Source organism: Heterodontus francisci, chromosome 6 (genome assembly GCF_036365525.1).
Source record: "Heterodontus francisci isolate sHetFra1 chromosome 6, sHetFra1.hap1, whole genome shotgun sequence".
Lineage (NCBI taxonomy): Eukaryota > Metazoa > Chordata > Chondrichthyes > Heterodontiformes > Heterodontidae > Heterodontus > Heterodontus francisci.
Window position 1 is genome coordinate 99,775,067 of NC_090376.1, and position 25,335 is coordinate 99,800,401.

Sequence of the window (25,335 nt, forward strand, 5' to 3'; positions counted from 1 at the left end):
TCATTAGCATATGCAAAAAAACTACCATCTGTTTCAGGCAGCCACTAGGAATGCCTGAATATTGCCCAAGTTAATATGGCATTGGATGTACTTCAGGCACTTGGGGCTGGAGTTAAAGAGTTTCCGTCGCAGCTTCCGGTGGCAGATCGGAAGTGGGCACTGTCGGTGCTCATCATGTGTGCAGCGGACCCACTGCAATCATGCGGCGGGCAGCCAATTACAATAATGGAGGCGTGGGACCTGTCCAAATCACGCGACAGGCACGGATTTCGAGGTGGCGAATGCGCCGTCAGATAACTCCGGAGCAGGTGCTGGCCATATTTATAGCCCTGCCAGCCCTGCTTTCATTGCTGCCTTTGAGTCATTTGCTGTTTGCTGTTCACTGCTGAAACTGGTGTTGGAGTGACTCCTGCACCCTGCACCCCCAGGAGAAGGACACCACACTATGACAGAGGTAAGACAATGGCTGGCCCCATGTTTCATGGTTTAGCAATGTCTCCCTGGAGATTCTCTTCCAGGCTGCAAGGGAAAGGCACAAGGTCCCCTTCCCCAGGGATGGCAAGAAAATATCCTCCCGCTTGACTAAACAAGCATGGATGGAGATCGCAGAGGAGGTCAGCAGCCGTGGGGTCACCCCCCGAACATGGGTGCAGTGCAGGTGAGTGTTCCATACCTCTCTCCTCTTTGGGAATTTCATATGGCTATGCAGGAGACAGCAGGACGTGGGGAGGAAGGCACCACAAAGGTGCTGGCAAAGGGTGTCAGGCATCACCATATCCTGCCAGAAGCATGGCTGCATCTCGGCCACAGACCACTATCTTACGAAGCTCACCCCCATTAACTCCCCTGAGAGTTAATGTGGGGATGAGCCATATAGAAAACCCCAGCAGGGGACGAGGAGCTTCCACTAACATAACTGTCCTGTTGCTCTTCCTGCGGAGTCTTACTATCTCCCTCTTTCCACTTGCAGGACAAGGAGGCCCATAACAACGGGGACACCTCAAGGACTGGTGGAGGAATTGGATTTATTTGGCCTCTCTTGACAGCTGAGAATGAAGCACTCGAGTTAGCGGGGACCCAGGGAGGCCACTCAATAGCGGATGGAGAGACTGGAGTCGCCATGCAAGAGAGTGAGGATTGTCTTCATTCGACATCCAACACTCTTCTGGAGATGCACATCATGCATAGTTGCCATGACGAGCTTTGCACAGCCTAACCCACACATGTTTGTGTTCTCTCATGCAGGTGGATGTCCGCAGTAAACTCCATTGGAAGGGGGGACAGCAGTCAATCTCTGAGGAGGAGCAGTCAGGAGATGCACCATCACATGAATCCCCTGCACCTTCCACCAGCGCAGATGCTTTCACCTCGGTGGTTTATGCTCGGCTTTAGATTCAGGGTCACAAGCTGGTGAGATCACAGCATACACACCCAAGCAGCTGGCTAAGGCTGAGACAGCCGAGGGCTCTGATAGTCAGAGGACTGTGGGTAGCCAGGCCCATGCTGAGCCCCAGGCTGATGACAAGCCTCTGGTGTCAACAGCACAAGGCAAACTGGAGTTGCAGAGAGAGGTAATGCAACATGTGGTGGAGATGCCAGAGGCCATGCACAGCCATGAGCAGACTATGGAGGAGTCCATCCATGCCATGAGTGCTGCCATATCTCAAGCATGTGAGCACATGGCTTCCTCCATCAAGAAGTAGGTGACCCTCATGGAGAGCCTGATCCCACAGATGCGCGTAGACCTGCATACCACAGTGCTCAATGCAGCAGTGGCAAGGCGAGAGAAGGACAAGGCTCCTGGAATCTTTTCCAGGTCCTCATCATTCTCTGATCAGCAGGGAGGCTCAAGTGATCCTTGAAAGGGAAGAGGAGAGGCTGGCCTCCACATCTGCTGGCTCCCTGCAGGGCGCTTTGAGTGTGGACATTGGCTCCTCAGCCCCTCCGCATGTGAGCCCAGCTCTAGTAGCCGTGACAACTGAGGAGAGTCCTGCACCTGCGCAGGAAACCCTCAGGCAGCCAGGACCCTCCAGGCCTCAGGCAGCCAGAGGACACCCGCCAAAGTCATCACAGACCAAGGGGAAGTCTGATCAGCAGCCTTCCTCCAGCCCAGTGTCTAGCGGGGTCACACCTCGTAGAAGCACTCAAAAAAGTATAAAAAACAGCTAGACGTACTTGGGGCTTCACGGGTGTTTGACATTTGACATTTGTTTTGTGTTACAAAGATTTTTCACTTTAAAGTTAGCATTCATTGTGGAAACTGCTTATTTTTACATGCCTTAATTATGAGATGCTGATTGCACCCTTCTCCCTTATTGGGCTGCCAGTGTAGGCATAGCCCTCCTTCGGTAAGCATCTCCCATGGGCCATAGAGCATGGTTAAGCTGGGCACTCGACATAGAGCTCAAATAGAAATGAGGCGACAGGCTGAATGCATCGAGGTGAGTCTTTATTGAGTTCACTCTGAGAGGCCATCATGGTGACTGGAAGTATGAGACTGTCTCTTACCTCCCTGGCCTGTCACTCAATGTGCCTGTACTCCGGTGCAAGGGGTTCAATATCCAGTACTACCTGCACATTAGCCGCCTCCGCATCCTCCTTGTTGCTTCAGGAGTGGCGATCAATCCCTCCCCCCTCTGCAGGGCTAGATTTTGCAGAGCACAGAAGACCACCATGACACACAAGACCCTCGTTAGTTCATACTGCAGGGCTCCACCGCATCAATCGAAGCACCGAAATCTCATCTTTAGCAGCCCAATGGCCTGCTCGATGGTCACTTGGGTGGAACTGTGGCAGGTGTTGTAACTCTCCTCTGCTGCAGTACGAGGGTTCCTCAGTGGCATCAGTAGCCATGTCTTCAGTGGCAGTCCTTGTCCCTGAGAAGTCATCCCTCTAGGCGAGCAGGGGGCCTGAAAGGCTGTGCACCTGGGACTGTTGAAGTATGTAGGCATCGTGGCTGCTTCCTTGGAAGCAGGCACACACCTGCAGGAAACATTTTTGGTGGTTGCAGACCAGTTGAACATTGTTGGAGTGAAATCCCTTCCTGTTGATGAAGGTGGCTGGTTGGTCCATTGGAGCTTTGATGGGCACATGCGTGCAGTCTATCACACCATTGCACCTAGGGGAATCCAGCAATGGCTCCGAATTCGATGGCTCTCTCTGCCTGACTGTCAGGATTGGTCCAGCAGTACACATAGTCACCGGCCCTCTTGAACAGGGTCACCTCTTTGATGCTGCTGCCTGGGAGATGCCACACTTGTTCCCAGTGGATTCCTGGAAAGAGCCAGATGCGTAAAAGTTTCATGCCACAGTGATTTTCAAGGCCACAGGCATACAGTGACCACCGAATCCCATAGGTCGCAAATCGTCCTGCAGAGTGACACTTAAGTTGCTGACGGCCTCCCTGGAGAGCCACAGACTTCGCTGACAGTGCCGTTCAGACATTTGGAAGTAGTTGGTTTGAATCCGGTACAGTCTCTGGCACAGGTGGGCCCTTCTTGGCATGGCCGGCTGCTGCTGCTCTCTTTGTGGAGCTTCATAGGCAATCGCAGTTGCTTCCTGGCCCTCCCTCCATTGGAAACGCTGCATCACGCCACGGGGTTCCACAAAGATAGGATGTATGAGATTCATGCCAGGTGATCACGAGGCCTCTGTCTTTGCAAAGATGAAGTTGCCTTGGCAGCTTTGCCTTTGCTACTCTTCTCCGCTTCCTTGCTTATGGTCCTCAGCGCCCACCCTTGCTGAGAGTCTCTCACCTGTTAAAATGGCCACCCATGCTGATCACCCAGCAGTGTGGCCACCTGGTAATGCCACCTGGCAGCACGCCCACCCAGTAATGCCACCCAGCAATATGCACACTTGGTAATGTCACCCGGAATCATGCCCACCCATGCAAAGTGTGCAGTACTGCAGGCCGACAATGTCCTTCGCTTCCCCTTCTTCCCCAGTGCTGGTCATGACTGCCTTCCCATCGCAGCACCGAGTGCTGCCACCATTCAATGGCCGGGAATCTGAAGGCACATGAGGGCCACCCGTTGTCCACTTAATTCCAAGCCCCCCATTGAATCGCTTTCAATTGCATGCAAATGTATTATAACTATCTGTTCAGCAATTTAAATTACACTCGTGTCGCGTTGCGGTGGTGACGCCGCCTTGGCGCTTTCCTGCCATTGACTAAATCCGGAACCGATGTCACAATGTCGGATTTCCGGGCGGACTTGTCTGACGCTATTCTCTGGCCCCGATGCCTCTATTCCCGCTCCAAATGGCCTCACAAAATCCAACCCTTGGTGTGCAGGACATGGTCTCGCAAAATAGGATATTTCTGCCCCTATTGTGACCAGAAAAATCGGGTGCAACACAGTCCAATTTCTACTCCACCTTTTAGGTACATGCAATATGTGGGAGGCGATATTTTTATTTTTAAAAATTCATGTATCAATGTAATATCCAAGAGTAGATTTTCCAAAATTGCACTCCACAGCTTCACAAAATGGGAGCCAGCATCTGGTACTGAAGCACAAAGGTCAGCACATCTGTCAGGATTCCCTATGCATTACTCATGGGAAATCCTGCTGTGCTCAATAACCTCTGTGCCCAAATTCCTATTGGTACTCTGGGCACACAAACCCCCCCAATGGAAGTGTGAGTTTACAAAATCTACCTGCCAGCTCTTTAATTGTGAACTTAAATAAGGTTCCAATGGAATAAAGTGACTAATTATTGAAGAGTGTATGATAAAAATAAATCATCTGTTCAGCATTACTATTTTCAATAGATTCTCCATCACCCACAATAAAAATAATATGACTGCTACATTTTTAATAAAGAATGAAACATCAAATTTCCTCTTCAAAAATGTTTGGTGCAGCTTGGAGCATTTTGCTCTTGAGTCATTACAGCTTTAACTAACCTTGTTCAGGGACTGGGGGTTTGGTTGTCGTAGATTTTATCTTGAGTGCGTCCTTGGCAGACATGTCACAGCAGGAGCCTTTATTAGTGTCCTGATCGCTGTCGGCTTGGTCACTGTCTCCATGTCCGCTGTCCCTCAAACTAACCCTCTCTGGATCTTTGAATGTGGAATTGCTGAAACAAAACACAGCACTGTTCATCACTACATCAGTTTTGAGTAAATAGGTCTGACTGAGCAATGTAGACAGGAATGCAAATGCTGTAGATGAGCAAGACATTTAATAGGACTTACCTTTGAACAAACTGCTGCCTGCTGCCCATGTAATTGGGCTCTGTGGGAAAATTGTCTGTCTGTGAAGAATAGATGAGGAAATTTAAGTATATTGGTACATATTAAAATCTCCTAGAGTGAAACAAAATTTCCTAGAGGAAGATGATTAATAATTCAAAAATTCCTTTTTATCTTTAGATTTGTCTGTTAGAATTACTTTCAAAAATCCCCCACCTCTATTATTGCATATCCTAAACAAACAGATTACGACAGGGCAAGACTTTTACTGGTTTTAACGCAACTATCAAAAATTAAATATCCCTTTATTCTGTTGAATCTGAATTAGAACATGCATAAAGCTAAGGAGGAACATTGGTTCTCCATCAGCATTAAGCAATTCTGGGCTGGGATTTTCAATTCATCATTTTTACTTTTAAAACAACAATGGACAAAAATGTCTTATGAAATACAGAAAATTATCACTTCACAATTTAAAATATCTTCATTATTCCATTAGATTAGTTTCAGAAGTAATTATATAATTTACAGAATTGCAACTACAGTTTTCCCCTTCAAAACAGAAAGGAGTTTAATTTCCTCTGATAGAGTGCTGCTTAATGTGCTTGTGTCAAGTTTCTTAGTGAACTATTTTAGGGCATTTAAAATAATTGGATGAAAGACTGTGTTCAAGTAACACACAAAGAATGATGTGTGAATACATTAGGCAGTGTTCAGTGGAGGTTAAGCTTGAAACTTCCAAAATAATCATGTTTTTGTTAAAAAACTGTAAAAATCCCCACTCTCACTTTTCAAAGTGGAAAACTGTTAAACAGAATCACAAGGAACTTACTAACCATGCAAAATTCCTGCCTTCAATGTAGTGTTAGAAAAGATTAAGAAGTTTCATCTCTTTTAGTGTAAAAATACTAATGCAAAGGTAATCATGAAATGCCACCTTAGTTGTTTTAAACATTAATAAATGTTTGTACCTTTATTCTTATGAGGAATATTCTGAGGAACAATTTTTACCAAGTGTAAAAGTACGAGTTTTGGAAACACACTTTATTTAGATATTCAAATAGCCTATTTTATTATACTGTGTGGCATGAAGAAATTATTCATTCGATACTATGACATTTGAACACTTGTTTTTGGTCTATAACTATGTACACTGAGTAACAAACAGGCTGCTGCATATTCATGTAAGTGCACTACAAGCACTGTTTGGATTTGCAGGTCAGTCACAACCATAGAAACTAGATCCCCATATGTAGAAAATGCTGAATTTAACCGCGAAACATTTAAGTAATTTGTGTTCACACAAATTAACATTTCAGTCCCTGTCCCTAAATCTTGCTGTTCTGCTAATTGCTGGACAATAAATTATATACAAATCTTGTTATTTCTACAAAAACAGTATTAATCACAGTACTGCATATAATGCATGGTTATTTTCTTTCCACTTGTGAATGTTGTTCTTGGAGCTAATTTTCCAGGATTGAGGAGGTGCATAAAAATTAACCATCAGGTGCAGGGTTAATCAGCTTATAGTGCATCACTGGCCGAGTGAGCTTAGGTGCATTTGAAGTCTAGCACTGCCACAAATCATGCTCTGCCAGTCCATGTGAAGGTCACACTAGCATTAACTAACTTTGCCTTGGGTTCATCAGATGAAGGGAATTTTCTGATGCTAGTTAACCATCAATGTCATATTGTGTTCTCAGGTGATAGATCCTCATGCTATATGAGATCCTTGTGACAACAAGAAGTCAAACAGGAGTTGTAGTAAATAACAGTCTTTCCAATTGCCCCAAAATGTATTTATCACATAACATTCCCAAAATGAAGGATTACTGACATGCCAAGAGAATGCAGATGATCTGTGATGGAATCTGTGATTCCATGTGTAACATTATACCTTCAATTGACTTTATGCCCAGCTCTTGCTGGGCAGATAATAATTTTTCTGTTTAGATCATACTAACATGATGCAGTGTAATATACTTGGCATGATCGCTAGCTGTCTATGATGGACCTCACATTCACTCATCAGGGAAATTCTACCACCAAGTCTGTTTCTTGGGAGTAATCTAAAGTAGGCAAATGAAATCTGGAACTCTCCCCTCCACAAAACACTGTGGATGCTGGGACTATTGGGGCTTTCAACACCAAGATAGCTTGCGTTTTATTCGGTAAGGACATCACAGGATATGGAACAGAGGGGAAAATGGAGTTGAGGTGCAAATCAGCCCTGATCTAATTGAATGGTCGAGCAGGCTTGAGGAGCTGAGAGGCTTACTCCTATTCCTGGTTTCTCGGCGCAGTAGAAAGGATGGTCCTGAGAGCTCTCATAAATGCACCATATCCAATTTCCCAACTGTATTTTATTTCTCCTACTGTTGCTCCACTAGTTGTTTATATTATGCCAGTTTTTTTAGGCTTCTTGTTTGTGACATGCAAATAGGGGCCTGTTCTAAACTAGCTCTAATGAGCCAGGTCATGATTTTGTTCACCATTCAAAATACCCCATTTAAAGAGGGAGATGGAACAAACAGATACACAAAAGGATCAACCTTCTCACTTTAATGGTTTACCTTCCTTTTTATGAGCTTTGCAACAGAACCCTCAACAGGGCACATGAACCACCCAGTTGAAACACACATTATTGCTTATTATTTCTCCTGCCCATTAATATCCCTTTTTTTTTTAGCAAAGCCATAGATATTTTAGCAAAATGCTTCCCAAGTAACAATCCTGGAAATCAGAATTCTTTGCAAGTCTGATCACAGCTTTAGAAAATCTATTGAAAGCCATGGAATAATGAAGATCAGTGCCACACAGTAAATTCATCCAGTATATCAGGCACTTAAATCTGTATGGGCTAGTTTGAGATAGCACCTTATCTCAAAATCCTCCTAAATGTGAACTCACATTTGGGAGGAAAAAAATGGGAATTACTAAAACCTTATTTAACCACTACATTCCAATGAGAACTCATTGCTGTTTCCTTTGTGTTTGATAGTGTTAAGATAATCCAAGACTTGGCGGGTTAAATGAATTTCACACAAAGTCTAACACACTTAAAAATCTACAGAGCAGGAACAGTTGGGAAGAAATACCTCAGTACTAAAAAATCACTTTGTTTGTCTTTATCCATTTTGAAAAATGTGGAATATGTCAAATTGTATGAGGAAATTGGAGTGGTTGTTGACAATTTTATTAATTTTTTTATGAACATATTACATGACGTACCTTTTCATACATATCACTTCATTATTCCATTATGCAATCCAACAGCGCCAATAACAATGCTGCTGGCTTGACTGTATTATGGCATTCAGCGTATTTACATCATTCAGCAAAGATATATACTTAGCAGTAGGTACGCTGTCAATAAAAAGCGCATTAAGACCCTATTGAAAGGGCTTCCCTGTCAATTACAGCACAGAAAGGATTCTATTGCCAGATTTCTCCTGTCAATTTAATACACTAGGTCATATTAACAGCACTGTCTTGTCAATAAACCAGTTCTGAATCCTATTAATGGTGCTATCCTGTCAATATCATCTGATTTCTTATTTCTCAACCTCTCCAGTATCTACAGAATGGGATTATAGGGTTACTCTGTGTCCATCTGATGCACTGCATATAAATTTACCAGAAATATGATATTTTATCTGAGATCTAACTGCTAAACTGTGTGGGTCCCTCAATATGTGTGTGTGTATGAATATGCTTGTAATAAGTGTCAAATAACATGCATATCAAATGAACAACAGTCTTGGAATCATCCTGAATGCAGGTAATGAATAGGGTAACTCTGGTATCCATTGATTATTTTAAAAAGTACTGTAACAGATTTTAATTTCTATGGAGCAATGGAGACTGTGACAACTGTTATTTAACAGCACAATGGTAGCAGACACTGAGTTACAGTACATGCATCTGATAGCAAGCAAAATGGTTTTGGTATGTAACGGGAAAAGAGGAAGGGTGCATTCAAGGCTGCACATACAGGAAAGCTGGAATACGAAGGTGGAAAGAGGTGGAAAACGTTTCACTTATGCCATGCCTTTCACAACCTTTCGACATCCCAAAGCACTTTACAGCCAATTAAATACTTTTGAAGCATTCTGATGCAAGAAATGTGGCAGCCAATTTGCACACAGTGGGCTGGATTTTAAGAGCTTGCCAGTGAAAAAAATGGTGGCCCACACACAAGGGCTGCATGCCTCAGAGCTGCCGCGATCTCCTGCGTGGCAGCTCATTTAAATAACCAGGGCGGCCCACCCACCCCCCCCCTGCCACCACCAAACCACATGGAAGGGGCAGGCCGTCCGATGCAGGCAATGGCGTCAGCTGTCTGTGCTCAGGCGCTGGCGCCATTTTAAAGGGCAGCCAGCCTTGCTGGCAAGTTTAAATTTTTAAAGATACACCCCCCCCAAAATGTATCAAATAAAATCCTAATACCCCTTTCCCACCCCTCAATAAAACATGCATTAATTATTTTCCCTTCCCCCCAAAACACTTACCTTTGAAATCTGACCTTCCCCACCACCCACCCCCCAGACTGTACAAAGTTTAAAGTTCACCCCTTCCCACCATCTCCTACACTCACTACATGTATTTGACCCCCGTCCCCCTGCCCAGAAAATCTTAACTCTCCCCCCTCCCCACCAGTTTCATGCTGGCTTTCCCGAGACAGGAAGTGAAGGCACGAGAGTGCCAGCTGCCGCACTGAAGATCGCGGCGGGCCTGGAAGATTGGAGGTGAATGTATTTAAATTGATTCATTTTATTGATTTACATATTGAAATTCAGGTCCCATCGCCCAGTGGCGGGGGGGGGGGGGGGAACACCACGGAGCCTCACCACCGCTGGGAGGATTGGCCCAAGCCCTCCCAGCATCAAGCTCCATGGCGGGTCTCTGCCGGAACAATCTTCTGCGCCCCCACCCCCCCCCACCCCACCGCCATGCAGCCCACGTCGGGGGCCCAGTAAAATCCAACCCAGTATGGTTACACAGCAGTAATGATAATGAAATGATCTGATAATCTGTTTTATTGATGTAGATTGAGGGATAAATATTGACCAAGACACTAGGGAGAAGTCCTCTGCTTTTCTTCAAACAGTACCATGGGATCTTTTTCATCTACCTGAGAGACCTTGGTTTAACATCTGAAAGACAGCACCTCTGACAGTGTAGCACTCCCTCAGCACCGTACCAGATTATATGTTCAAATTTCATGGAATGGGACTTGTTGCTCAGAGGCAAGAGTGCTACCCACTGAGCCAAGGCTAACACCTCAGTACATTTAAAGCCAGGCATCACTACACTAAACTACACTAGACTGCCACCAATCTAGCTTGTCCATGAAACAAATGCAAGAAAACACTGAAGCCTAACATTGCCAAACAAAACTGAATTATACTCACTAAGAAATTTTCTGTTACATCAGTTCTTTATGGTTTTGAGAAAGGTACGCTTTATGCAGCAAAAAATCTATAAATGCTATATTTCTCAATGAGCACAAATAACAAACATTAAATAATTTTGCATGAGAGCAAACGAAGATAAAAGTAATGGGTTTCAAATAACTTACTTGCTCGAATGTACAGTAGTTTGCATGTTACAAGAACTGCATTTGCATATATTGCAGTATTTGCCACTGATGGACACTAAAATATTTTTAGACGCAATGGTCTTGTCAATTCTGAAAGATATTCACTAGCTACCATCTCACTGAAATACCAAAATATCACTTACGTTTGCTGATGGGAAATTATTTAGCTAAGATGGCTCCTGCCTGGCACTTTTCATTAAATGGCAAACTAATTTGATGGTGTGTTGCTACATTTATACAGTAATCCTTCCCTTTCTGATTATATTCTACTAAAAATCATTAGAAAGATGAGCCACGTTCAAACATAAAAATCCCTCTGAAATGAATGTTGATGGAGAAGCTTTTGGAGATTGTTCAGTGAGTAAATCGAAATGTGAGTATGAAAGTAGACACAGACTTGTAAATGTGGTTTGAAACTGAAGAGCTGCTGGAAAGGATATGTTGGCTGAATGAATTTTTTCAGTGCATACGCAAGAGGTTCCACACAAGTATTGGGCAGACATTTTTACTGCATAGAATAAAAAAAATTCTAAAACGTTTTTTGAGCTGATTTGAATGAGTGTTCCTAAATGCCCCTCACTCTAAAAATCACAAAGACAAGAACTAATTTGAAAATTTTGTGCCGTTTCTTACTGTTTTGTCTGTTTATGTTCATCATTCTCTCTTTAAACCAATATTCTATACTTTTGGAAGTGTTAACAAACTTATTCTGATGCTTGAAGCTTATTATGTTTTAATACAGCAATGGTATAAATATTTGATTTATTGAGTATTAACCACATTTAGCCAGTTAAAGGAAAAATCCCTCTAAAATGCCAGCATTCAAATCTTTCCTTTGGCACAAAACTACTAATGTTAAATCTGATGGAAAACTGAATTCCCCTTTCTTATCAGCACTTGAAAACTGAAGCCATGAACATGCAGAACAGACATGCCAACTGGCATTAGTTAATCTGCCATATTAAACACCCCTAAATTTACTTGTGGAAACTTTAACTAAAATTAACACATACAAATTATACATTAACAAAGACAGTCAGAGTATTTTTTAAACTTTCATAGTGGGGCTGACTGGTGTGTGAATTACTACAGTATACTGTCACCACTGAGATCTGGATCTGAATCCAAGCCAACTCTGATCAAATGAAAGTTATCTCTTGTTCTATTGATTTTAATAGATAATGAAACCAATTTGAGCAGTCAGAACTCATCTCTTTGTGGGCATGTTTCAAAAGCACAAAACTACCAAAGAATCTGCATTAAACTGGTAATGTGACTCGGAGAAATTCTGAGGGTAGTTGGTGTGGGAAATTAAACAAGTCACACCGGTGCAGTAAGGAACAACTCTTCTGAGATTGAGGTTAAGGCGCCTTGTTAGAGCAGAGTAGAGGGAACTTTGTTCTGTATTGAGCTGGGATATACGGGAGTTTAGAAGAGTGAGGGGAGACTTGATTGAAGTATATAAGAACCTGAAAGGTCTTGAAAAGGTGGATGTGGAAAGGATGTTTCTTCTTGTAGGTGAGTCCAGAACTAGGGGGCACTGTTTTAAAATTAGGGATCTCCCTTTTAGGACAGACATGAGGAGAAAATTTTTCTCTCAGAGGGTTATGTGACTTTGGAACTCTCTGCCTCAGAAGGTGGTGGGGCTAGATCGTTGAAAAGGGAATCAAAGGTTATCGGGGGTAGATGGGAGTGTGGACTTTGAAACACAAACAGATGAGCCATGATCTTATTGAATGGTGGAGCAAGCTAGAGGGGCCAAATGGCCTACATCTGCTCCTAATTCGTATGTTCATATACATGCTCTGGAAGTAATGGGGAAAAACTATTAAATTCCACAACACTAATATTCCTAACCCCGATCAGCACAAAATTTCCTACTGTTCCCCAAAATATATAATTTAAAAGGGAAAATTTTGAAGCCAAAACTATAAATAATTATTTTGACTATTACTTTTCTGTTTTTTAAAATTAGTTTTTCTGTTTTAACAGCAGATGATGATTGTTTGAGGTACTAAGATATTTTGTGTAATCCTACCAATCTAGTACACATAGTAATACTATCAACACTTGCTTCTGAAGCAAAAACAATTTAAATGCTAACTGAAATCAAAGAGCTGTTAGGTTCATGTGTCCAAACATATGTACGCATCTGCACCTCTCAGTGCACCTGTTTGTGAAAGGACCTCTTAGTGTTTATTGTGATAAAATCAATAAGTTAAAGTGTAATGAGATATATAACAATAATAACTTGCATTTATATAAACCACTGATGTAGTAAAGCATCCCAAGATACTTCACAAAAGCATAATTGGACAAAAATTGGCACTGAGCCAAAGGAGGAGACATTAGGACAGCAGAGGTGGGTTTCAAGGAATTCATTAAAGGAGGTGAGAGAGGTGGAGAGGTTTAGGGACAGAATTCCAGAGCTTAGGACCCAGACTGCTGAAGGCAGGCCCAGCAATTGTGGGCGAAGGAAGTCGAGAATGCACAGGTAACATACAAAGCGGCAAAATATTAAATTTGTGGTCTGACTTCAGTAACTGTAACATGTGAAGTTTAGCTGGCAAGTTCTAGTTATATTGTAGACAATACCTGGCCATAAAGTGCACTCTGCCTTTCAGGACCGAGCTCTACATACCTTTTGCATGTAAACAGGAGGAGGCCATTCAGCCTCTTAAGCCTGCCCTGTCATACAACTAGATCATGCCTGATCTGTACCGAACTCCATTTATCCACCTTTGTTATATATCCCTTGATACCCTTACCTAACAAAAATCCATCAATATCAGTCCTGAAAGCTCCAATTGTCCCAGTATCCACAGACTTATGGGGCAAGAGTTCCCAATTTCTACTACCCTGTGTGGAAAGGTTCATCCTGATTTCCTTCCGGAACGGCGTAGCTCTAATGTTAAGATTGTGTCCACTCATTCTTGATTCACCCACTACAGGAAATAGTTTCTCTGTAGTTACCCTATCAAATCATTTGAACATTTTAAACACTTGAACAGGTGACCCCTCAATATTCTAACCATACATGTTGAGCTCTGCTCACCTGGTAAATGTTTAAGTGCAACCAGTTAACAAGCAACAGTACATGGTGTTAACAACAGACATACAGCTGAGAACAGGGGAGGGGGAGGGAGGGGCAGTGGAATCTCACTGCCTGGGTGCTCACACTGGCTTAGGGAGGTGGGAATCTCACACTGCCTTGGGGATGTCTCACCCTGTCTTGGGGAGGGGCGGGGGTTGGGGGTCGCACGCTGTCCGGGGGGAGAGGGTTTCACTGCCAGGGGGTGGTGGAGTGGTCATACTTCTGGGATTGCCACTGCCTAGGGGACATCATACCCTGCCTGGGGGAGGGGATAAAACTGTCTTGTGGGTTCTAATTGTTGGGAGAGGGGACGTGGTGGGGGGGAGGAGGGGGTGCCTCACTGATTGCGGTGTGGAGGGGGTCTCATACTGTTTGGGGATTGGTGAGGATTGCAATATCACATCCTGAAAGGGGTCTCATCCCTAGGGGGGGGAAGGAGGTGTTCATGTTGTTTGGGGCCAGTGGAGGTCTCCCAGTGCATGAGGTGAGGAAACCATCACACTGACTGGGGGTCACTCACTAATGGAGGTCTCACTGACAGGAGGCTCACATTGACTGAGGAGTCTGACACTTACCGGGGTCTCACATTGATGGGGGCGTCTCACACTGACTGGGGGTCTCAAATTCATTGGGAGGGTCTCACAGTGACTGGTGGGCCTCTCACTGACTGGGATGTCTTAAATTCATTGTGAGGATCTGGCATTGACCAGGGCTCTCACTGACTGGCAAGCCACTCACTGTCTGGGGGTGTCTCACACTTATGGGGGGTGTTCAAATTGTTGGGGGTTCTCAATGACTGGTGGAGGGGGGGGGGGCAGCTCTCTCACTGACTGGAAGAGTCTCACGCTGATTTGAGCGGTGGATCTCACACTGGATCCTAAATTGACTAGAGGGTGTCACATTGATGGAGGGTCTCTCACTGACTGTGAACTCACACTGATGGGGTGGTTTCACACTGACCAGCGGCGTCTCACTATGACAAGGGGTTCACACTGACTTGGGGAGTCTCACACTAACTAGGAAGTTTCACACTGACTTGACGGGGTCTCACACTGACTTGACGGGGCCTCACACTGACTGTGAGGGCTTGAGTGACTTGGGTGGGGAGGTCTTTGATATTGGGAGGGGTTTTCACACTGATAGTGGGGAGGGGATTTCACATTGCTTTGCTCTACTGCACTGTGGGATTGGACTCTTGCATTAACCTGACCACTTTTGCTTTGCTGCACAAAGAAAATGCTTTGTATCAATGCATATGTGGCAATATAACTGTACTCTACACCTATTTATGGAATCCTATGTAAAGATTAGTTAAAATCCATTGAATTCCTTTTATTAATTAGTATAATATTGATGCTTGTAATATGTCAAAAATCATTGTGGCACAGATGGGCAATGTCATGTTATGAATAATACATTCACCTTGGTTTTGGAAAGGAGAGAGCATTAACATTAGTATTTTATATTCAGGTCACATGATTTCAATATCTGCAAACTGAATAAGATAAAGATAGACACAAATTATATTGCCACATTTCAATTTTCTATCAAACACAGTAAAGACACCATAAATAAATGCTGCTCCGCTTACAAGTGTAGTTACCAGTTTTTAAGCTCTAAAGTTTTTGAAAATGTTAAATATGAAATAACTTCTGTATCTCACCTAAAATATTATAGACTGTAATATAAAAGGTTCAGCAAACGACTGATGTATTGGATTTATGAGTTCTTATTTATCTATTTTTGATTCACACTATTTTACTATAATACAGGTGTTCTCCTGCCTCTATGTATTCAGTTTTGTCAAATACACACTTCCCATGAGAGGAAAATAACAGTTTTTAACCTGAGCTTGTTTTTTGACTGAAGGAGATCGAGTACTCATGTTTTTCTTATCTGGTGTCTTGTTGCATTGAATTTGTCTATAACAGAAAATATGTGTGAATGCTCAAAAGATCTTGTAGAAATTACAAGATACCATGACATTCATTCTGCTGTGTCTATAACTGAACCTATATTGAAAATGTTACCAATAAATCCTGACGAGTACTATCACGGTTACCCCTGGGTATATGGAATATACTGTAGAAACATGATGTTGATTTGGCAGAATTGAACTTTATATGACCATGGGCTTATGGAGAAGTAATGAAAAAAATAAGAATTTTATAAATGTGGGTGGATGTCACTTTGCATAATTTTAAATTGCAACAACCAGCGACTGAAATTGCAACAGATCTAAAATCTGACACATTTACTAACTGTCTGTATCTCTGTCATGAATTGTAAATTCAAATGTTTGTGACAATATTCACCATCTATTTGCCAGAATATGTGGCTCTACAGTAGGAATTATTGGTAAAACAATTCACTGAATTCACCATTTTTTGAATAGGCGATTCTTCTATATTATATAGTCATTGTTACACTGCTGCTCATGGAAGATTGCTCTGTGCAAATTGGCTGCTGCTTTTCCTACGTTACAAGTGATCACACTTCAAAAAATATTTCATTGGCTCTAAAGTGCTTTGGGACATCCTGAGGTTGTGGAAGGCACTATATAAATGCAAATCCTTTCTTTTTCTTTCTTAGAATTGCTTTGCCTAAGGTGGATGTGCGGCACTTTAACCCTTTCATTAGCACAAAACTATGTAGGTTTAAAGAAAATACCTTCAGAATGAATCAAATAGAGGCAACTGTGTGATATATCATCTATTCTATGATGGAGGGGACTGGATCCCACATAGCACCCCCTTCCCCCCCACCCCAAGTCAAAGGCAAAGTTGAATGGATAGCAAAGATCACACATCAGAATAAAGTTGGTATACCACTATTATTAACTGTGCATTCGACGCAGTATGAGAGGTAAAACAGCAGGTAATTAATCAAACACTTAGCGTGTCAGTGATGACTCAGCAGTAGCACTCTCGCCTCTGAAAAGATGTTTATGGGCTCAATTCGCACTCAAAAGACTCGAGCATAAAATCTATGGTAATATTCCAGTGCACTACTGAGGGAGTTCTGCATAGTCAGAGTTGCTGCCTTTTAGGTGAGACATTAAATCGAGGCTCCTTCTGCTCTCTCAGGTGGATGTAAAAGATCCCCCAGCACTATTTTGAAGAGAAGTTCTCCCCACTGTCCTGCCCAATATTTGTCCCTCAATCAGCTTCAATAAAACAGATTATCTGGACATTTATCTCACAGCAATTTGCTGTGTGTAAATTGGCTGTCATATTTCCTATATTACAGCATTGAAAACACTTCAAAAGTACTTAATTGTCTGTAAAATACTTTGCGATGCTCTGAGATCATAAAAGGTGCTATATGTATAAAAATGTAGGTTCTTTCTTTCTATGTTGCATATATCAAGTTATTTTAAACAATATTGAATCACTTAAAGTCCTAATGATAACTGCTATGACATCACGCAGACAGTTATATTCATCTGTCTTTATGATATAATAAAATAACCACACACTTGTTCGACAGCTGGTACTGCCAAGCCGTGGCTACATATAATGGCCTGCTATGCCATTTTCATTCCTTATGTAATTACGTAAAAAGTCTTATGCAGCAATCCAGAAATAACAAACTGAATTGTCATCATGAGATTTTAACATTTTAAAACAGTCCAATTCAATCACAAGCTTTCTAAAAGGTTTAATCAGTTTGGGATGCAGTTAATAGTTAATTGGTTACTTTCTGAGCGCAGATGAAAGTAGAAGCTCGATGTATCATCATCTGTCCCACAGGCAAATTCAAAGGCTACTAAGGTGAATTTGTTCATGCAATAATGATTTATGCTACTAGCAACTCTCGTCTTTTAAATATTGCAGAGTGGTTATAACACATGCCAGACAAGCTGGCAAGTGTAGTAAAGGGGTATTTCATGGCCCTTATCTCTATTCACCTACAGAAAGGTGTCAAAGACTGAGGGCTGAGTTGTTGAGCCGGCGGGGGTCCTGACACCAGGCCAAAAAGGCAGGGCGTACTTTTGTGACCCCTCGGCTCAATTTAACGGTGCACAGGCAATTAACTGCCCAGTGCCGGGGTGACGGGGACCCTGCCTCCCAGAACTGCCAGCCAATCAGAGGGCTGCAGTTCAGTTGTATCGGCAGCATCACTGGGAGTTGTGCTCACTGCTAGTATTACAAGAAGCCCAGGACCAGGTCCATCGATAGAGCCCCAGACCCCAGATAAGTGTGCCGGAGTCACCGGGGCCAGTCCAGTAGGTCCCGATGAGCTTGGGTGGGGGGGGTTTGTGTGGTTGTTAAGGGTGGGGGGGGGGTGTCTTAGTGGAGGAGCAGCCTTTGCTGCCAGGGGCCCTCTGTGGGCCACAGATTGCCCATGGTGGAGGCCCGTCTCAAAGCCTTCAGGGAGGCCACTTCGTTTTACTGGGCAAACTCCCCACATGGCCCCTCTCCAACCCCCACCCCTTGGGGGTTGATACCAGTGGCAGTGGGAAGAGGTCCTTAAGTGGGTAATAATTGGTCACTTAAGGACCTCAATTGGCCTCTGGGCAAGAAGGCCATCTTCAGTTTTTCCTGCCCCTGACTTAATCGCAGGGCGACGGGCACTGTGCACCCGCACCCCCCTCCGCACCCCACCCCCCAACACCTTGCATCGCTATTTTATGGGCCCCCTCCGACTCCCATCCCAGCTTCCAAGGGCCCATAAAATTCAGCCTTTACTGCGCAACAATAAATAAGGCATTTTGGAACTGGAGTGGAAAACGGATCTTATTTCACAATTTAAAAGAAATTATCTTAATGACTTATTCTTACTTGTAATAATTCATATTGCACCAAATGAGAATATTTCTGTAAATGAAAGTAGGATCAAACTTAATCAGTCAGTACTTCCCAGCAGATATTTGCATCAAACAACCACATTTACATGCCAACACATTTCACCTTTACACTAAAGTCAATGTAGCTGTTTGCAGTTACATTTCTATTGTCAGTTGACAAATGCAAAGTATTTAAAGTGATAAATGTAACCATGGATATCAGTAAAAAGGGACTACAAAGCTGCTGGAAAAACCCAAATGATTCACTAAGTCCTTTAAGGAAGGAAAGCAGCTGCTCTTATTCATTTTGGCTTTTATGTGACTCCAGACCCACGGCAACAAGACTGACTCTTAACTGCCCTTGAAAGTGGCCTAGCAAGCCACTTATTAGTACCACCACCCTACCAGGGCAAATAGCGATGAGCAATAAACACTCCTTTGTCAGTGATGCCCGTTTACCAAGATTTAATAATAAAGAAAGAATGTAAATGACACCATAAAGGAAGTGCATTCAAATGTTGTGTACTACAGCTAACCATTGAAATTTCCCTAGCACATTTAAAACAGATACAGTAATTATTCACGATTAGAAATAATGTATGTGTGTTTATTGTAGCAAAAAGGTGCTGTGATAAATATAGCAACAATGATTATTAAGTTTGCTCCCACTTCCTATCTGTAGTGCATTCAGGTAACATAGTCTTCACCATACTTGATATATTTTAGAATTAAAGCTTTTTTCTATTGAATAAACATCTCTATATGAGTAAAGCTAAATTCATTACAATGCAGTAAAAGGTCAAACATGTCACATTGTTGATATAAGTATTTCCCCACATTCAAATTTTTTTTCATTCTTCTCCTGCTTATTGCGAATGCTATTTTGCGATAATCGAAAACCATTTCCTCATCAAGTGACCATGGTTTAAGCAATCTTAAAGGTAAATTTGTATGATGCATCTATGCTTTTTCTTGGAAAAATCAAAAGCATTTTATTTTAATAGAAGCAACTTTAAATGTGAATAAAATTAACTCTCTCTTAAGAATCTGACACGATTTAATAAGTACTTTTATACATCCATCATTATGTATTGTTACTCTGCACTCTATCAATGAAACCAAAACGTATTCTGTGGATCTATAAAACTGTAACATTTACAGATACATTTCCTCCGAAAATCAATGTGATTCAAAGCCAGACAATAAATCCAAAGTCTGTTCAGCCTCAAACTGGCTTCTGAAAGTGTGTTTATTTTTGAGCAACGGTGCAACAAACATAACGGAAAGTATCTCGAAAACAAGGAAATTTTTTTTAAAAATGGTTTTACAGGGCAAAATAATTTCAGGTTTTGGCTAAGCGTTGCACTGCTGCTTTTGAGGGGGACTTATAATTCCTAGCCCAGCACTCAAGGATCCAATTTATGCCTTACACAATTGGTCTTTAGACATAAATCCCTATGCAGGTCAATAACGGAGTCAATACACTTCACGCGAGGGAACACGTTATATTAAAGAAATATTGACTTATCATAGATATGAAGTGCACAGAGCACATTGCCCAACTCTTAAAGACGCATGGCACAATTTGGTCAATAACTTTCTGAAAGCAACAGGTTCCACCCAACGAAATCATTCATGTGTGTGTGTGCGTGTTTTACCTGAATCAGTGACATTCTTGTTGACGTTACATCAGTCGGATTTGAACCCTGTCCGGAGAAAGTGTGACAGACCACATGGCCCTGGGGGACGGTCAGGTTGTTGGAGGTGGGCTTCAGGTACATGACTTCTGACCTGGGGGAGCTGAGCGGCAGGCGCGTCTGGTAATCGAAATAAACGGGAGAAGAGGCCAGGGAGGGACTGCTCACCACGTTCATGACATCTCTCTCCTCCACTTCGCTCTGGACCAACATGATGTCGTTCTTGCTGATCTTCTTCTTCTTACTGCTCTTGCCCAGGTGAGGGTGCGAGTACTCGGCGATCCTGCAGTTGTACGTCCTGATCTCCTTGTTCTCCCTCCTGCACTTGACGGCGATGGTGACCATGGAGGTCAGGAGGATGATCGAGATGGAGCTGAGGGTGACGATGAGGGGCAGCGACATGTCCCAATGCCGTTGCTCCTTGTTGACCCGATGCTCGTCCTTGGGGGCCGCCCCCAGGTAGGCCACGATGACCAGCCGGGCCACGGCCGAGAGGGACGGCTTGCCGTGGTCCGACACCCTGACCACCAGCTCGGCGCTGGGGGCCACCTCCTCCCAGAAGGGCTGCGCCGTGCGGATCTCGCCGCTGCTCGGGTCCATGTCGAAGAGGTGCTGCTCGTTGCCCTCGGCGATCTCGTACGATAGGCGGCCGCTGTCGCCGTAGTCACTGTCCACCGCCCGCACCGTGGCCACGATGTAGCCGAGGCCCGCGTTCCGCGGCACGTGGATCTCGGCCGTGTCGTTCTGCAGCACGGGCAGCACGATGACCGGAGCGTTGTCGTTGACGTCCAGCACGGTGACCCTGACGGTGGAGTTACTCTCCAGGTGAGGAGTACCGGAGTCTTTGGCCAACACTTTGAACTCGAAGGACTTGGTCTGCTCGTAGTTGAAGGAGCGGAGCGCGTAGATGGCGCCGTTGGACGGGTTCACCGACACGTAGGTGTAGATGGAGACGTCGCCCACGCGGGACGGCAGGATGGAGTAAGAGACGGTGCCGTTCTGGCCCAGGTCGGGGTCGTGGGCCAGCACCGAGCCCAGGTACTCGCCCGGGATGTTGTTCTCGGGCACCTGCAGCACGTACACCGGCTTGGTGAAGCGGGGCGGGTTGTCGTTCTCGTCCGCCACCCTCACCGTGAACGAGCGGGTGGCGTTGAGCGGAGGTGAGCCGTTGTCCCGGGCCACGATGGTCAGGTTGTACTGGTCGGTGAGCTCGCGGTCCAGGGGGCGCTCGCTCAGCACCGTGTAGAAGTTGTCGTAGTTTTCCTCCAGTTTGAAGGGCCCGTTGCCCAGCACGCGGCACTGCAGTTGGCCGTTGCGGCCGAAGTCCCGGTCGGTGACTTTGACCAGGGCGATGACGGTACCGGGCGGCGCCGCCTCGCTGATCGAGCCCTGGTGAACCGACACGAAGTTGACGGCGGGCGCGTTGTCGTTGACATCGATGAGCCGCACGGACACCTTGCAGTGAGCCGGGATGGAGTTGGGACCCAAGTCTTTGGCCTGCACGTCGATGTCGAAGATGCTGCTCTCCTCGTAGTCCACGTTACCATGGAGTTTGATGACTCCGGAGCGCGGCTCGATGGAGAAGAGCTCCCGGATCCTGTCGCTCACATACGGGCTGAAGGAGTAGACAACCTCGCCGTTCGTGCCTTCGTCCGGGTCCGTGGCGTTCACGTCGATCAGGAAGGTGCCAACCGGCGTGTTCTCGGGGATCTCCACCGTCAAGCTGGGCTCCTCGAAGGACGGGCTGTTGTCGTTGGTATCCACCACCTCCAGCCTGACCTGCACCGTGCTCGACTTGGGGGGCTCGCCGCCGTCCAGCGCCGTCACCACCAGCACATGCCGGGGCTGCTCCTCCCTGTCCAGCGGCCGCTGGATGATCAGCTCGGGGAACTTGGTGCCGTCCCCCCGCGACTTCACCTCCAGGCCGAATAGCCGGTTGGGGCTGCTCAGCTGGTAGGTCTGCAGGCCGAATTGGCCGGTGTCCGGGTCGTGCGCGCTCGTCAGGGGAATGCGCGTCCCCGGAGCCGCGTTCTCGGGGATCTCGACATCGATCTGTTCGGTGGAAAAACTTGGCGCATTATCATTGATATCCAGGATCTCCACTTTGATCATGCAGAGCTCCTTGTCGTTGGCGAAGACTTCCAGCGAGACGACACACTTGGCAGCCCGTTTACAGACAGTCTCCCGGTCGATGCGTTGCTTGGTGTAAAGTAACCCGCTCTCCCGGTCGACGTCCAGCAAATGTGGAGCAGAATTTTCCAAAACCCGAAAGTTCGGCTTCCTTTGCTCGGGACTGGTCGCCAGGCGAGCATCTTTTGCAATGTTCCCGATCACGGTCCCGGGTCCCTGTTCTTCCAGGATCGTGTATTTCAAATTCTTCAAGGTCACAGCTCCAGTCCAGTGTAAGAGGAAAATCAAAATATGCAGGTACATTCCCAGCACTTGCTTTTTTCTGTTAAACCTGTTGATTTACAGCTCGGAAAACAGACGAGCCTGCAGCGGTGTGTGAGCATCCATGCACCTTACAATAATCATTTCAAAACGTTATTGAGTTTGACGACAAAAGTCTCTCGTCACCATCTTGCATTATAAATCCTTAATGGGGGGAAATAACAATCGTGCCGAACACTTTTCTTTCCCCCCTCTCCCCTTAACCACCCAAGGATCTATTTGCACGGGTTGTGGTACTCAATGCGAAATCTGGATTGCTTTTCCCGAGTGAAATCCAAGCGTTTGCAAAGTGCGGTGCAGCCGATGTACCAGTTTCAAGGCTTGCGATGTGTTCCTTCCAATTTCAGAGATGCAGCTGCCGAGAATTTTGCATGCTGCACACACACACACACTCACACCGACTGGATGAATATCTATCTGTGTGTGTACGCGCCTATCTCCACTCAAAATAAGCGGCAGCAGCTGCTGTATGTGACTCGGACAAGACCGCAAGGAAAAAAGTCTTATTTTGATTCTTCTTCCCACAGTCGAAGATGAGCAGTTTTAATTTTAAAAGCTTTCATTGGCACGTCTAGGATTCCCGTGAAAGGTTCCCATCAAACGATCGGAAGCAAAACAAACCTTCAATAACACTTAGTGAAGGCAAGAAGAATCAAATCTCTGCCCCTCTCTCCCTCTCGCTATCTGCGTCAGCCCCAAGCTCCCGGTGACACTCGTTACTTTCCCTGTTGATTCTCTCCACTTGTGATGAGCAACAGTCTTGGGTCCAGCCTTGTGCTGCAGGAGAACAGGACATGGGTAACAGTCAGAGATGTGCTCTTTCCCTCTGCTTTTGGCTCCTGGTGTTGCTTGCACTCGCCCAGTTCGGCGTCCTTTTTGGACATGAACCTCTCGCCGACACGCTCCGGGTCTCTGCCTCCCCCTCCTGCAAGCTTCGTTAAAACATACAGGGCTGCACAGAAACCAAAGCCTCTCCGGCCAATGAAGTGCCCGCGTCCTCTGGCACCGCCCAATCCGAGCACACCGGCCTCGGCCAATGGAGGGGGGAAGTCTGGCGTCGGAGGCGAGGGGTTGGCGGTGGGGAGCAGGAACGAGTGGGGAGGTCTCCGAGAGGGAGCGAGCATTGTAATGCGCGACCCCGGTGCTCGCTCTCGGACCGCGGGCACGCTCTCGTGCAATTTCACCCTCAATTCTTTATGAATGAATCGGTCTCCACTTGCGTGTGAGTGGGTTCCAAAAAGAAGTGTTATTAGAAGCTTTATTTTAATCAAAAATTTTAAAACCAAACTCCTAAATGGCAAAAAAGTACTTTGAAGGATGACAGCGCAGCTGTACGGGAACGACAGCAGAACTGCATATAACAAATGAATGCGAACTCACACAGCGTTTAGTGTACGTCAGTGCTGACGGCTGGAGGCGGGGGGTGGGGGGGGGGGCACTCGATAGAGTTTTATGAGGGAATATTGCAATTTCTCTTAAAAAAATGATCGCCATGGGGGAAAGCTGCCACAATGTATTCACTTTTATTAAAAAGTGGACAGACTGATGGAAAGTGATGATGCAAACAGGTAGGAGAGAGGATGTGTGAGTGCGGACTGGAGAGTGATGACAATGGCGAAAGTAAATGCCTCATCTGTCATCGTTCTTGTACGTGTTTTTAGCAGTCGATTCACAGTTCAGAGGGGACGTGGACATTGCAATCTTAAAGCAGATTTCTTCATTGTAATCAAAGACAGAAGTTTGTATTCCATGTCATTTTGAATGGAAAATTGCCGGTTAGCTGGCTGAATAAAAATTACTGAATTATAAGAGTAGCATTAACCTAAGCACACGTTCTTGGGTTTGATACATGCATTCGAGAAGCTGAGCAGTGAGTGCCCGGCTTTGCTGGATCTTCATAACAAGATCACGAATTTAAAAAAATAAATTACGAGTTTTATTGGAAGAATAGACGGTAACAGATATCTTAAATTTGTCTGCAAACGAAATTATAGAATGTAAGGCGTATCAAAATGAACCAATAAACAGTGTAATTCCAGCCGCCAATAGTTTATATTACAGTATTCTGATTTTCAATGTTAAAATTGATCTAGAAGGTGCAAGTTTTATAAGTTCGGTACCTGTTTAGAAGTAGGTGAAAATGTTTAATTGCGATCGATTCGGTAAAACGACTGAAGGTCGAAAAGCGGGGTGTGTAGCAAGTTTTTGTAGCCCTAATGTAGCACAAGTTAACTTGGAAAGAACCATACTTTTTTTTTAAAAAAAGCAATGCCATGTAGTAATCGACAAATTTAACTTTTTAGAAAAGGCTGAATTTGAAATTATTTGTTCCTGCAGTAGCGAGTGGAGCGGTTTCAATGACGCTCTCTTCGAAACAGCGATTTGTTCGGGTTCTGGTAACAGATTTTGCTTTCGCCACTGACAGGTACCGTGGAGAGAGGCGAATCTCCGATGATTAAATCGCACAGTTCTAAGCAAAAGGGCTATTGTATCATGCAA

General features: G+C 44.7%; 1 protein-coding gene across 3 annotated transcripts in view; it reads right to left on the reverse strand.

The window, feature by feature from the left end:
* Window positions 1-23,739, reverse strand: part of pcdh17 (protocadherin 17) — a 137,769-nt gene extending 114,030 nt beyond the window's left edge. For 2 of the 3 annotated variants that reach the window (XM_068034110.1, XM_068034112.1), the window contains exons 1-3: window positions 20,347-23,739; window positions 5,204-5,262; window positions 4,913-5,085 (exon numbers count right to left, since the gene is read on the reverse strand). In XM_068034110.1, coding sequence (XP_067890211.1) covers window positions 4,913-5,085; window positions 5,204-5,262; window positions 20,347-22,818 — 2,704 coding nt within the window. In that variant the 5' untranslated portion in view covers window positions 22,819-23,739. The remainder of the gene's footprint in view (window positions 1-4,912; window positions 5,086-5,203; window positions 5,263-20,346) is intronic. The other variant, XM_068034111.1, reaches the window with a different exon arrangement.
* Window positions 23,740-25,335: the final 1,596 nt, after the last annotated feature.